This window comes from Centropristis striata, chromosome 10 (assembly GCF_030273125.1).
Source record: "Centropristis striata isolate RG_2023a ecotype Rhode Island chromosome 10, C.striata_1.0, whole genome shotgun sequence".
Taxonomy (NCBI): Eukaryota; Metazoa; Chordata; class Actinopteri; order Perciformes; family Serranidae; genus Centropristis; species Centropristis striata.
This window is the reverse complement of record NC_081526.1, coordinates 8,779,602-8,794,098: the sequence shown is the minus strand read 5'-3', so window position 1 is coordinate 8,794,098 and position 14,497 is coordinate 8,779,602. Positions and strand designations below refer to the sequence as shown.

Sequence of the window (14,497 nt, the reverse complement as noted above, 5' to 3'; positions counted from 1 at the left end):
CATGTGCTGTTGCACTTCCAAAGAATGCATTTGAAAACCTATTAGAGGAAAGACTGTGGAATATGTAACCCTTGGGATATGGTGCTATAGCATTCTAATGGCTATATCCATTGTGGTTTGTACAGACCATTATTGATCAAAAAGCCATGCCCAATAATACAAGCAGCTCACTTGCAAATTTACTGTTATGTTTCTTTTTCCATATGTGTTGCTTGGAAATCGATTGCCTTGCACATGCATGCATTAATTTATCATCATAAACATACAACTGACATTGTGTTTATAGTCAAAGATTTCTGTTTTCTAACACATTTGCAGTATTGTTTTTATAAATAATATGAAAAAAAAAGAAAAAATAGGAAGAATTTGCTCTATCCTCTGTTGAATTTCTACTTGACAAGACGGCTTGTGTGAATAGAAATATGCGTTTGTGTGTGCTGCAAGTTACTGAGGGAGTGGTTCACTTGAAACTGTGTGTACGATTTAGTGGTTCAGATCAAAAGTGAGTGTGTGTGTGTGAGCGTCTGTGCGCCTGTCTATTAGCACACTGGGAAGGTAGGGGGATACTCACCACTACCTAATCTAATGGGATTTTCCTCCCATCTATCTACAGCAAATAAAATTACAGAGCTGTTATGGGCAGCATTCTCAGATTTCTCTCTGAATTGTTTTTCCTCGTGCCCCTCCATGCATACCAGTGGCGAGATCCCAAGCCAAACGGACATCCTTTCACATATAACATGTCCACATATTGCTGCCCTGCTTGGGAGACTCCCGGGGTGGGGATGGCAGACCAACTTCCGACCTTCCACCCTAATGCAGTCTAACAAAGGAGCTTGATGTCATGTTGCTGGGCAACTGGCAAGGAGAATCTGCAGAATCATTCTTGATTTACTGGTCATTAAAAATAGACAATCTGTAGCCCCACCTGTTACCATCAGTGGAGCCTTGTACTGTTTTCACTCATATGATAACATTTCAAATTATTATAGGTCTCTAACATCAGTTGACATTAGAGGCAACGATTTTATTTAACAGAATGAGAATCTTTTGACATTTACCTAAGTAATTGTTTTGTTTGTTTTGTTGTAATGTCTTGAGTTCTGCTGGCAAACATTTATTCACCGACAGCTCAATTGTTCTGCTGACTGGCTTGTCAGAAAAACAACATGTGAGCCATAAAGTACTTGAGTGGGTGTGGTGCAAACTGATAATCACATCATTGTGAGACAGAAGAGCAGGACCAATCAGTACCTTGCCATCATTCTCATGTTTACTGCCGTCAGAATTCAGCAGCCACAATAGGTAAAAGCGATGTTGGACTGTAATGAATATTTGGACCCTTATTAATAATTAATAAAATGTTCCACCCACTTAAGATGCTAATAGTTTCCGGCAGGAACCGCAAAGCGCACTCCAGATTCTAGCTTCTTGCACAGATGTTATGCTATAACATACACTGAAATGAGAATGAAAATCCTGAAAAGATTTTTAGTTCTAAACACCCCTTCAATTCTCTTTACTTTTCCTTTTTTTCTTGACATATAATGTATAATCATGTCACTAAGAGATCTTTTGTCAGACATTCATAGGTGCTTTCAAAAGTCCCATGAGATCAATATAAATTGAACCATTTACAGCTTGAGTGCTTGTTACATTTTGCACTTGCAATGGACGCTGATAACTTGTGCATTTTACAGGTTCTGAAATTACGCTAATGCTGATTGCGGTTTGGTAACAAACAGCATTGCACCAGTCATAAAGCCTATAACTGTAAAAGCTGATGCTTAATGCCTCCAATTGTGGTCGGCACTTTAGATTATCTAAATTAAAGCCCCCGAGTCAACTGGAAGTTTTCATGACAGTCTGACGATTAGCCATCAATTTCATTCAACTACGATCATGAATCGTTGCCTGCCTCAGTGACATTAGCTCACCAAACAATGATGAAGTGCTGGTAAAGTGGGGCATTGGCTTTATAATACATTTATATAAATATCACAATTTAAATCTCAACAAAAGTTAAGTGTAAATTCATTTGCACAGAAATAAACCCCTACTTTAGGTGTGCTCTAATTCTCTCATTAGTCTTTCAAAGATTGTTAGAAGCAGTTAAACACAACATTGAACCCAAGAAAAAAATAAAAAAAATGAAAAAATAAAAATAAAAAATAAAACTCTTAATCAGAAAGGAATTGTTAATTCATGCATTTCAGGAAGAGAGGCAGATGCTCAGTATTGTCAGAATAAGCTAGGTAAAGTTAGACAGGCTATTAGAAACCCAATGAGTAAAGCACGTATACGTATATAAGAATATGCAGGGGGAAAATAAGCAAAAAACATATATTTTTTACACCAGTTGCGTTTGTTTCATGTGAATAAAAGTGTGCATATCACAGTATATTACACACATTTAGAATTTGAGCAAGAAAATTAATTCAAATGTCCAATTAAGAACACTGATACCAAAAGGATCAGGCCTTAAACAAGGTGGATTCTAAATGGTAAAGTCGGCAAAACCCCCAATATACAGTACTGTGCAAAAATCTTAGTCAGGTTTGAAAAAATGCTGTAAAATAAGAATGCTTTTAAAAATAGAAATGTTAATAGTTTATTTTTATCAATTACTAAAACGAGTGAGCAGAAGAAAAATCTAAATCAAATCAGTATTTTGTGTACCAGAGTCAATTCTTCAAGGCATTTTTTCCACACATGCCTAAGATTTTTGCAGAATATATATATATATATATATATGTGTGTGTGTGTGTCATTACAGTCATTACAGTAACAGACGATTTGAAGACAGACATAAAGTAGTACAGTTTCACTAGAACAATGATAACTGAAACAAATTAAAATAAAATAAATATATATATATATATATATATATATATAATGTGTGTGTGTGTGTGTGTGTTTTCATGAAGAAAATTAAAGAATGTTTTAGGCATACATGAGGTAAATGTAATCTTTATTCTTTTGGCGTTTCAGTGAAATGGGTTATAGCGATGTCTTGCATGCAGTTTATTTATCCACTACAAGCATTATGCATATGAATGATGGGAGAATTCTGTGTAATCAAAACATTCTTTCATTGTGCATAAAGTATAGTGTAAGTATTGAACGTTTTAATTACATGCAAAATATACTTAATATACAAGAATGGAATTATACTTTTATAACATGGAACAACAGATGTAGTTGTGACACAGTTTAGGGTGGCTGCCGTAGCTATGGGAAGAACCGACAAAAGTAACACAATTGCCACTATAAAATGTAAACAGAAGTAGGAAACTTGAGATGTGTGATGCCATGTCCTTGAGACAATCATTCTGAATATTCTGAGCAGTCTTTCATCCAACTTAGATATTAATCATGATAAAGATTGAGAGGTAAACTGTGAAAAAAACAGTTTTCAAAGCACACAAAAACCTAAAAGAACCATTTTCCCTCAGTCCCCATTTCAACGTAAAATATGCAGTCAAAGGTTGAAAAGTAAAGCTAATATGACAGTCATATAACATCACCAGTCATCAAACACAGGGCTTTGTCTTCTGAAGAAAAAGTTACAGTCCATGTAACCGTTTTCATAGACATTTTCATTTTTTTTATCGAATCCTTGTCCACCTGAATGCAGCATATCATGGAGAATACATTTGGTTTCATATCACACGTGATAAATAGTAGTGGTTCCATAAATTCCATCATTTCAAAACCATTATACTGAGGTCCATCGTCAAAAACAAACAGGAAAGAAAGCAATCACAATGAGCCAAAGGTAGACACACAAAGGGGGACCTGCATTTTGGAGATGTCGAAAATGTGATGTAATACAGCTGTCCTACAAATAGATAATATCACAGCTAATCTCCTCCTGGAGCCAACTGTCAGATTTGTGGTCAAACGAGGTAATTTAAAACAGGGCGAGTAAGATTTTCTTTTTCTCAAATTTTCAGCTTTGAAAAGCTTTCTTTTGCACAGTTTTGTGATAAAAATCTGTACATAACTGCCAATGTTATAAACGGTACATATGTAGCACCAAGCAGGCTGAGATGAAGTCTGAATTTTCTTTGATTCAATAAAACTGAATGTGCAAAGTATTTCTGCCAAGTGTTACTGCTCTGACACTGATAAGCAAACATAATCAACACCCTCGGCTGATTCGTTTGGACTGTAGACTATAGTTCCATAATGCATAAAAAAACCCAGCCATTTCATGACTTTACTTGAAGCATGAAGGACAAGGAGAGAGCATGATGAGAATAGTACACTCTAGCATGCCTAATCATGGAGAAACATTCATGCATGTCTACATTTCTAGTTAACTTCAGCAACTCTCTTGGATTTGTAGCAATATCAGCAAGCAAGACTAACCTCAAAGCAATGCTGCTCGTTGTAAAGACTACCCCTGAAGGAACAAGCCTTTTGAAGAGTAAAAAAAAGTGTATAAAAAGTCAGTTAACAAAACTATGAATTCTTTAAGCAATAACATAAAAACCCATTTTCTGCTAAAAAAAAAAAAAAGTTAGTAAAGTAATACAACATTCAGTGATATAACAATAATTCAAGACACTGGATAGCAGAACTAGCCGCAGTAGAAGTTAATGCATTAACTAATGTGTCTTTCAGAACACTTAGCCATCCCCGCAAACAGTCAAAAGGCATCCTTGCTCCTGAACACAGCCAAAATTGTCCCATTACAGAGCCACATTACACTAACTATAGACTCAAGTAAGCATGGTCAGTTTGGCATAGATATCCATTCTAGGGAAGGGAGTCCAATGGATGTCTTAGTCACTTTCAAAGGTTGTAAACATTAATTCAATGTCTTTGTTGCATGTCCAGCATTTCTTTTGCTACTATTGCTCTCTGACATCTTTGCCCTCAACCTCCTTTTCACTTTTGTCTTTTTCATATTTGTTTCTTCCATTTGCTGTTACGCTGTTACATGAAGGTTGAGGAGCTGCTGAAGGCGTCAGTTCACTATTATCGGCTTCAGAAATGTCTTCGCAGTTTCGGAGTTTGTCTTTGTCAATGTGTGTTTCATCCTTCTGAATGTTCTTACTCAACATGTCGGAGCGTTTCATGCTAGCATGTTGCTTAGCATACTCTCTGAATGCTCTCTGGATGACAACAGCTGATGTGTCTTCCTGTTTGCGGCGCAGAGTGGACGTGATGGGTTCGTAGGACACTTTGGAAGGATTGGAAGCCATGAAGCGTTCCTCCATCTGCGCTCTTAGGACGTCCATCTCCCCACCCTCACCCAGAACACGTTTTGTGAATGCAAACAGGATGTCCAGGCAGTGAATGCGTTCCCCACTCACCATGGGTAGATCCATTGAGATCAGTTCCATTTTGTTAGGCTTGGCTATGCGTAAGGGTGGGTCCAGACTATCTGCAAACTCTGCCAGTTTATTGTACTCCATGAACTGTGTTGCATGTGGATCAAACTTTTCCCAGACCTCATAAAACATTTCAAAATCATCCTCACTTAGTGGGTCTGCGCTCTCCTCTGTGGCGACGCCAAAGTTTTCCAGGATAACTGCAATGTACATATTCACCACAACCAGGAAACAGATGATGATGTAGCTCACAAAGAAGGCAATCCCCACAGGAGGATTTCCACAATCTCCCTTAACAGCAGTGCCAGGATGCTCTTTGCTACTGTCACAATCGTCTGAACCTTTGTTGAGAATGGGAGCAAGAAGGCCATCCCACCCTGCTGAGGTGGTGATCTGGAACAAACAGATCATGCTGTTGGCAAATGTCTCGAAATTGAAAAGGTCGTCGATGCCTTTTTCCCTCTTGACATAAGCAAAGTTTGACATACCAAAAATGGCATAGATAAACATCACCAAAAAGAGCAAGAGACCAATGTTGAACAAGGCAGGAAGTGACATCATCAAGGCAAACAGGAGTGTGCGGATTCCTTTGGCACTTTTAATAAGGCGGAGGACGCGGCCAATCCGAGCCAATCTGATGACTCTGAACAACGTAGGGGAAACAAAATACTTTTCGATCAACTCTGAAAGAAACACACCTGAGGAAAGATAGAGAAACATATTGAGCAGACTGTGAGCAATACACACATACGTATACTGACAAAATGAATTATCCTAATTTATTTGAGCACTGGAGAGTGAAGTCGTACCAATGATTGACAGGATGACGACGATAAAATCAAACACATTCCAACCATTTGTGAAAAAGTATTGGCGAAGTGCGATCATCTTCAACAAACACTCTGCCGAGAAGACGATAATAAATACTATATTTATCCAGAAAAGAACATCTTGCTTTTGTTGCGACTGTTCTTCAGTTTCCACCATCATGGTTACCATATTAAGCACAATTAGAACCATTATTAGAATATCGAATGCTTGTTTTGTGATGAGGTCAAAGACGAATCCTTGAAATCTGTTCTGAAATAGACACAAGGCAGAAAAACACAAACTTATTTTAGGTCCTCTGACAAAAGGATCCAATTTGTAATACATTTTTGGATGCAGTCATGATTAATGTTACATACTGATGGTCTAGGAATAGGTTTTTGTGGTTTCTTTGACCCCAGCTTTTTCATAGCATTGTAGTATTTCTTCTGTTCTTCGGTCATGAAGATGTCTTGACCTCCAAAGTAAATAGGGGATACGAGACATGTTAAATGACAGCAACAGTGATTATGAGATATTGCAGGTAATTCCTGTCAAAATATATAATAAATAAAAATGTGTCATTTCATTTGGAAAGCAGATTTGATACTTATCTTTTTCTTTTGCTGATTGAAATTGTCTATGATGACACCAATAAAGAGATTAAGTGTGAAGAAGGCTCCAAATATGATGAAAACAACAAAATACATGTACATAATGAGGTTGATCTCATATTCTGGTTGTTGGTCTTCCTATAATGGTCACAGAAAATGCAGACATTAGTCATATGTGAAGGTTGAACTGGCAAATGGTGCTATAACAAATAACAGAACAAATACATACAGCTTTGACAATCTTAAAAAAAAAAAAACAACAACATTAAATTAAAAAACTAAATATAAAACAAATAGGATAAACATTGTAATATCAAACATAACTGGAATAACACATAAAAGAAAAAGCTCTGCCCTCAACACTGAAATGCAGTAACTGTTTATTTGGAGGTTATCTTTTTGGTTCGGTTTATTTGTTCTGTCAAAAGGGGTGTCTAAAAACAAGATAAAACCACTCAATTTTAGGGAAATAACCTTGCTGCATGGACAGATAATTTCACTTGACAAGATTTCTTAAATTAAGATTATTAAATCTAGAAATAAGCATGTTGTACGCTTAAAATAAGAAATTAACTGTTAACACAAGATAAATTAAAGCTGCAAGCAGCGATGAACTGGCCCGAGCAGAGTGCACTGCAAATTATTTGTTTCTTACCAAGATTTAAAAACAACTTTAGATTTAGAAGTGTTAGATAATTTATCTTGTTTTAAGAGTTAATGTCTTATTTTAAGTTTTCAACATACTTTTTTTCAAGATTTAACAATCTTAAATCTCTAATTTAAGAAATCTTGTCAAGTGAAATTATCTGTCCATGCAGCAAGATAATTTCCAACAGATTTAGTGTTTTTATCTTGTTTTTAGACACCCCTTTTTTGCAGTGTAGTAGAACTTGGTGGAAGGATGAAGCATTGGCCATGGACTGTTGGAGTGGGTTACACAAATTCCTTTTTCATCCATCAAATGTTCTGCTTATCATTGGTCATGGTGCAAGGGCATCAAGATATTCCTGATGCCCCTCCCCCCAGGAATGTTTCTAGGCCTGGTAAGATCTATAATGTCTTCAGTGTGTTTCAAGTCCAACCTAGGACCCCTTGCTAGTTGGAATGGGAGGACACTACCGTCCTGATCAGATGCCATACCACTTCAACTGGCCAACTTCGAACTCCCTTTTTGATTTACAAACTCCTCAGTTGACGGCTCTGCTCTTTTCTTCACCCAAGTATCCAAATTATTCTTCATTTTGTTAACATTGCTCGAAAGGACACTTCGCCTTGGTCTAAGTCTGCGCTCTCTTGAGTGCGCTTGTAGTTTAATGTGTTTCTTTAACCCCAACAAACTAGTTGTGGCCGTCTGTGGCTCAGTTGGTAGAGTCATGGTCACGGTGGATCGATCCCTGACCAGGGCCGCCTTGGGCAAGATACTGAACCCCAAATTGCTCCCGATGCTGCGTTCATCAAGGCAGGTGGCACCGTTTAGGAATGGCCACCAATATGTTAAATGGACCTGCACTTATATAGCGCTTTACACTACAGACTGCACACATTCACCCATTCACCCACACATTCATACTGGTGGCAGAGGCTACCCTAAACAGTGCCACCTGCCACCATTGGGAATTCATTCACACACCGATGAACGCAGCATCGGGAGCAATTTGGGGTTCAGGATCTTGCTCAAAGATACTTCGACATGTAGGCTGCAATGGTCATGATCGAACCACCCTCCGATCGGTGGGCAACCCGCCCTACCAACTGAGCCACAGCCGGCACACATGAATGTGTGTGTGAATGTAAAGTGCTTTGAGTGGTCGCAAAGACTTGAAAAGCGCTATATAAGTGCAGACCATTTATTATTGAATGTGGCATGGTCACAATGAAAAACAATTCATTATTAGTCATTATTAGTTTATTATTAGTCATAATACCATTTTTTTACCTATTTAAAATCCTACATGGATAATGAGATACTTCAGTAGTTTGATTTTATAAATCTTTTAACAAAAATAACTTAAAAGGTTTGTGATACTGGGAGGCGCTACATATAAGAGAGATTATAAAAAGTAACAAACAAGATGATTTAACTTTGATTACCTTTTTCTGAGAGTCCACAGCAGCATACATGATGTCCATCCAGCCCTTGAATGTGGCCTTTATAGAAATGAAAAATATGCACAAATAATATTGTTGTAGCCGTTTGATCTGTTCATCACTGCCAGTTTCCCATCTGTACAGCAAATAACATATTCAAGTGTCCAACGTTCAGTTACTCACCACTTGCAGCAGTGCAAGATAACCCAAGCCAACATTGTCGAAGCTGATTTTGTAGTACTTCCAGCGAGCCCCTACCATTTTCTCACAGTCTGATTTATTTTGCACCTCTGATGGAAGGAACTGCCGATCTGTCAAATTGTCTACACAACGGCCGTACTTCCCCGCAAATAAGTTGACTCCCATGATGCTGAAGATGAGCCAGAAGATGAGACATACCAGCAGCACATTGAAGATGGAAGGAATTGCTCCAAGCAGGGCATTGACAACCACCTGCGTACCAAAAAATAAACATAACTCATTTGTACATCAGAGATCACAGGATGTAGAATTGATGCACAACACTGTGTACTCTGTTAATGGGCAGAATAGGAAAACACAAGAGTGAATGTTTCAGTGCCAACATACACATCAACATGAGCTCATCACAGCCAAGACTACTGTAGCACCAAAAAATAAAATCTGATAACCGCATGGTTAAGGTGGGAAAAGAATACGGGGAAGAGGCAGGAGACGTTGTGTATCTAAAAGTTGTCTTTGTGGGTTACAACTACATTTTTGAAAAACATTGAAACAGAACACCTTGTAGAGGCATGGTGACGCCACAAAAGTTGCTTACTGTAAACAGAGACATAAATAACACATGAAGAAGTCATGTTTAATAACCCAGCAAACAATATTCATGCGTGTGACGCACATGAAAAGCTGTTCATGCAAATGAGGGAATCCACCAGCTACCACGTGAGGAAAGACCGTCATCTTTACAGTGCTGTAAAGAGCTAGACCACCACAACATGAAATAAACTAATCAATACATGCTACATTGATTTCAGCCAGCAGCCCTCCCCCTTCGGTTACATAACTTGTCAAATCCTCTTTAGACCAGGCTTGCATTGCACAGCAAAGAATACTGCAATGGTATCAGATGTTAAGACAGTTATGGTTCCACTTAAAGGAAAAGTTTAACATTTAACAATTACTTTTATCTGTAAAATACATAACTGGAGCCAGGAGATGTTGATCCTATGTAAACGAGGCGATACAGCTAGCCTGGCTCTATCCAAAGGTAACAAAATCCACCTACCAGCATCTCTAAAGTTCACTTATGTTGTTTCTTGTAGATTTTAATTACGCAAAAAAACAAAGTGAAAAGTGTTTAAGGAGTTACATACGAGGCAATTTCTTGCCTGGGAGCAGTGACTTCCTCTCTTCATGAAAGGTATTCAATGTGGACTGTATAAAAAAAGGTATTAGCTGCCATGATCTCACCTTTTGGATTTTGGACAACAAATGAAGCCTTGAATTTGAGATTTTGGCCGTCACCATCTTGGTTTTTTGGAACCACCAGTAACTATTTTTGAAAGAGCTGCTCAGGAGTTATCACTTAACACTAGCGGTAGCTAGCTAGCTTTGTTAGCATGGTTGTCCATTATGCAAAATCAACAGCCAACTCCATAGATAATCTTTAAGTACAACTAAATATAACCAAGATATCACAATTTGCTTAATGAACTGAGAACACTGTAAGGGTCAAAGTTCGAAACAAAAACACACATCACCATGGTAGCAACTTGTTAAACAACGGCTATCCATGCTCTAAAGCGTACATCAAATCTTTAAATCTAAATAGGACTATAATTTCGATCATGATGTATTGAAGAACACTTGAAAGAAGCTGAGAATGAAAATGTGTAATGAGGAAATAAATCAAGTTAGAATAAGGGTAATTTTCTGATAGATTTTTATACAATCAGACTTCTTCCTGCAACCCGTGGAGCCGCCCTCTCTGGGCCATTAGAAAGAATGCAGGTCTAACTGGGGATTTCCACCGGGCGCGTTACAGCAGCAGCACGTCTCCACAGCGTTTTTGCTGCGTCGTCTGCCCGGCGTCAATTCACACCGGGCACGTTACAGCAGCAGCACGTCAGCTTAGCGAGCCGGTCGTATACACGCGAGATAACGAGATCACGTGATCACGCGATAATCCTGACCATACGGGAGACCGTAAGATCCCGTGATAAACTCTAAACTCTATTTATACAGTCTATGGATAAACTGTGTGTATAAAGTAAACAACAACAACAACCAACTTACTTTGCTTCTCTGACGTGAAAGATCTGTTGATCTGACCATCTATCCTTATAAAAACAATATGTTATGTCATAAATGATTGTATGATGTTCCACTTCAACAATCAGTCTCTTGTCGTCCGTGTCGCCGATCCTCTGAGACCCTTTGATTGATTGATTGCTGATCTGGTGCCTCGGTCATAACATAATGTTGATGTGAAGTAGTTTTAGGCTGCATGCACTGCGTATTGTGTTTTATTTTGAAAGGGGCGGAAGTGTTTTACGCTGATTCTGAGTCGGACTTCCTGTCTGGTGCGATCTGCTCTGTTGAGATTCACGCGATTTGGCAGCGTCTCGCGGAGAAATAGAAGTCCTACTTAATGCTCGCGTAGAGATGCTGACGTGACGCTGCTGTAACGTTACGCTACGCGCCCGGTGGAAATGCTCTCATTGATTAGAGTGTTACCTATTTGCAACGGCATACGCGACGCTGACGTGACGCTGCAGTAACGCGCCCGGTGGAAATCAGGCTTAAGACACTGACTTCAAATTTCAAACCCAGACAACCAGTAGAGACTCCAAGTTAACTCCAAAATGATACAGCACTCTGCCCATAAAACTACGAGAAACCATGAGTTTTGTTTGGATTACTCAATTGAGATATTCCATGTTAATATGTGAGTTTTAGAGTGATGCTACAAGGCACCTTTTTTCGGACAGAGCCAGGTAAGCTGTGTAAGTAATCATCTACTGACTTTACATTTAAAATATAAATTAAATTATATACATCACTCAGTGATTGGTGAGTCTAGACAAGTAAGTGAATAAGCACATTCCCCAAAATGTTTCTGAACTATTTTCAAAATCCTGTCTATAATTAGATGGTAATTTAAAAGAAAGTGATGTTAAAAACTGTCATTTAAAGATTTACCCGGAGGACAAGTAACAGCTGGAGAAACAGGATTAGGGAAGGACAGGAATGCTTTGTGTACATGCAACACATTTTTGGGGTATCTTTTGGGATACCAAGTTTTGCAAAAGCACTTTATGATGCCTTTTGTGAGACTGCATAGTGTCTGTACACTCTAACAGTGCAGTAGTGATGGACAGTAAACCGTGATTCAGAGCAGGCAGGAAAATCCAGTGACACATACCCTCATGCCTTCGAACCGAGACAGGGCTCTCAATGGCCTCAGAGCTCGAAGGGTCCTCAGAGATTTGATGGCACCGAGTTCAGAATATCCTATTGCATTGGCAACCATACTGACCAGTGAGACCTAGAACACATGCACACACTGATGTCATTTACTAACCAAAACATACAAACTAACAATTGTTTTACATGTGTTAGTCTTTCTGTGTAAGGAGAGGTGGTTCAACCTACATCAACAATAAGGAAATCCAGCCAGCACCAGGCATTTGTAAAATACTTGGCATATCCATATGCCACCCACTTCAGTACCATCTCCAAAATGAAGATGTAGGTGAAGATTTTGTCTGCAAACTCCAAAATGGTTTTAATGGTCTTCCTCTTCTCAATATACACGTCTTCAAATGCCTGAATGTGAAGAAAACGTCAGTGAGTGATTCATTAATATGAAAACGAATAAAAGAAAAATATCATGGCCTGATGAGAGATGCCTATCTAAATACATGAGAGCAGGTTGTCAAAAAACACTTTAATTACATTTTTCTTTCCTCTTACCAGTGCTCCACTGCTGAGCAGGATCATGAAGACAATGAAGGTCTCAAACCAGTTGTGCTCCACAATCCGGTAACAGGTCTTTCTAAGAGTCCACCAAACCTTCCACCAGCCCACTTCCACATTTACCTGACAACACTTGAACTTTTGCACACAGCCTGAGAGGAGACAAAAGGGGGTTTACAGGTGTAATTTGGAGTATAAGATAAACACCAAGGCTGTAGTCAGTTAAGTGGTGTTTGTATTAGTATTCACCAGGAGGAAAGCAGGCGTCAGGTTCCATAAATTCTTCCACTTCTAAGACGAGAGACTCTTCCCCTTCTTGACCATCTATTGTGCTGCCCTCAGAAGAGCTGGACTGGCAATCGTCATCTACAATCTATGGATGAAGCCAGTGTTAGAAGAATAAACAAATATATTTTCTAAGCTCTTTTCATACTAAAAAATAGTCATAAAATACCAAGAGGCTCGCACAAGACTGGTATGTTTTAACTGGCTCTGAAACGGATGTCTGCTGTGTGTCTTGTTAAGGGCTGTTGGAAAGAATAACATGCACGAATCAGTCTTTCACAAAATAGATCAAATCTTATGGGTAAATGACATCAAAGTATGTCTCCTTGTTCTCTTTCCGCAGTGAGAATATGTTTAGGGCACTCTCATTAGCCTCAGCAGAAGAACAGTCAAGTGCTCGTCATCAGTGAAGGCGATAAGGACTCTTTGATAACAGTTGCTTCGACCAAAGTAATTCAGTACCAAGTAGTATCAAAACTTATCCAGTTGAACGATACCTGCATTTTATCCTTTTAAAAATAACCATTTGTGTGGTTTTGCTCGCAGCCAATCACAGCATGTGTTCATTGATTTAAAGTGACATGTGATTGGCCTTCTACTGCAGCAGCTGCAACCCATACAGTCTGGTGTGGTGAAGTCCAGCGTGGTGTATTCCACAGACATTTCAGTGTATAATGTGTTTGTGTAAAATCGTAAGGATGAGGAGTTGTTTTGGTGACATTTAATGCAACTGAATGCTTCCATCCACCAGTGGATATCAGAAGAAGATACCCATCCCTAACTACAATTTACTGCCCAGCCTGACTTATTTTACCTGTCAAATATTTACTTAGCTAATTAGAGACATTAGAGGCACCCAAAACATGCACCGTTCATGTTCAATGCAGCCAGTCCAACTAAATATGAAAAAGCATGTTTGATAAGGGAGATTAATAATAACAGGAGAATTACACATCGCAATAAACAATCACACATCCCACACCACCCCTGTCTCACACAGAGTCCCCCAAGGCTCAGTGCTTGGCCCCATCCTCTTCATCCTCTACATGCTCCCACTTGGTCACATCATCCGCCGCCATGGACTTCACTTTCACTGCTATGCCGACAACACTCAACTCTACATCACCACCAAAACCATCACTCCAACTGTTCTCTCCACCCTCACCAACTGCCTCACCGACATAAAAACCTGGATGGACCACAACTTCCTCAAACTCAACAGCAGTAAAACTGAAATTATAATCTTCGGCCCAAAATCCACCCTCCCCACCTCCAAGAACTTCACACTCTGTATCAACGGTCACGCTGTCACTCCCTCCCCCCTGGTCAGAAACCTTGGCATCTACATGGACCCCGCACTCTCCTTCAAGTCACACATAAACAACGTCACCAAAACATCCTTCT

At 39.0% G+C, this 14,497-nt stretch overlaps 1 protein-coding gene across 1 annotated transcript in view; it reads right to left on the bottom strand.

Annotated features, from left to right (window-relative positions):
• Positions 1-2,975: 2,975 nt before the first annotated feature.
• Positions 2,976-14,497, bottom strand: part of scn1laa (sodium channel, voltage-gated, type I-like, alpha) — a 38,099-nt gene continuing 26,577 nt past the window's right edge. Inside the window, exons 18-27 of the mRNA XM_059342419.1 lie at positions 13,058-13,181; positions 12,806-12,960; positions 12,485-12,658; positions 12,255-12,377; positions 9,035-9,304; positions 8,855-8,911; positions 6,764-6,901; positions 6,530-6,634; positions 6,152-6,422; positions 2,976-6,040 (exon numbers count right to left, since the gene is read on the bottom strand). Coding sequence (XP_059198402.1) covers positions 4,860-6,040; positions 6,152-6,422; positions 6,530-6,634; positions 6,764-6,901; positions 8,855-8,911; positions 9,035-9,304; positions 12,255-12,377; positions 12,485-12,658; positions 12,806-12,960; positions 13,058-13,181 — 2,598 coding nt within the window. The 3' untranslated portion in view covers positions 2,976-4,859. The remainder of the gene's footprint in view (positions 6,041-6,151; positions 6,423-6,529; positions 6,635-6,763; positions 6,902-8,854; positions 8,912-9,034; positions 9,305-12,254; positions 12,378-12,484; positions 12,659-12,805; positions 12,961-13,057; positions 13,182-14,497) is intronic.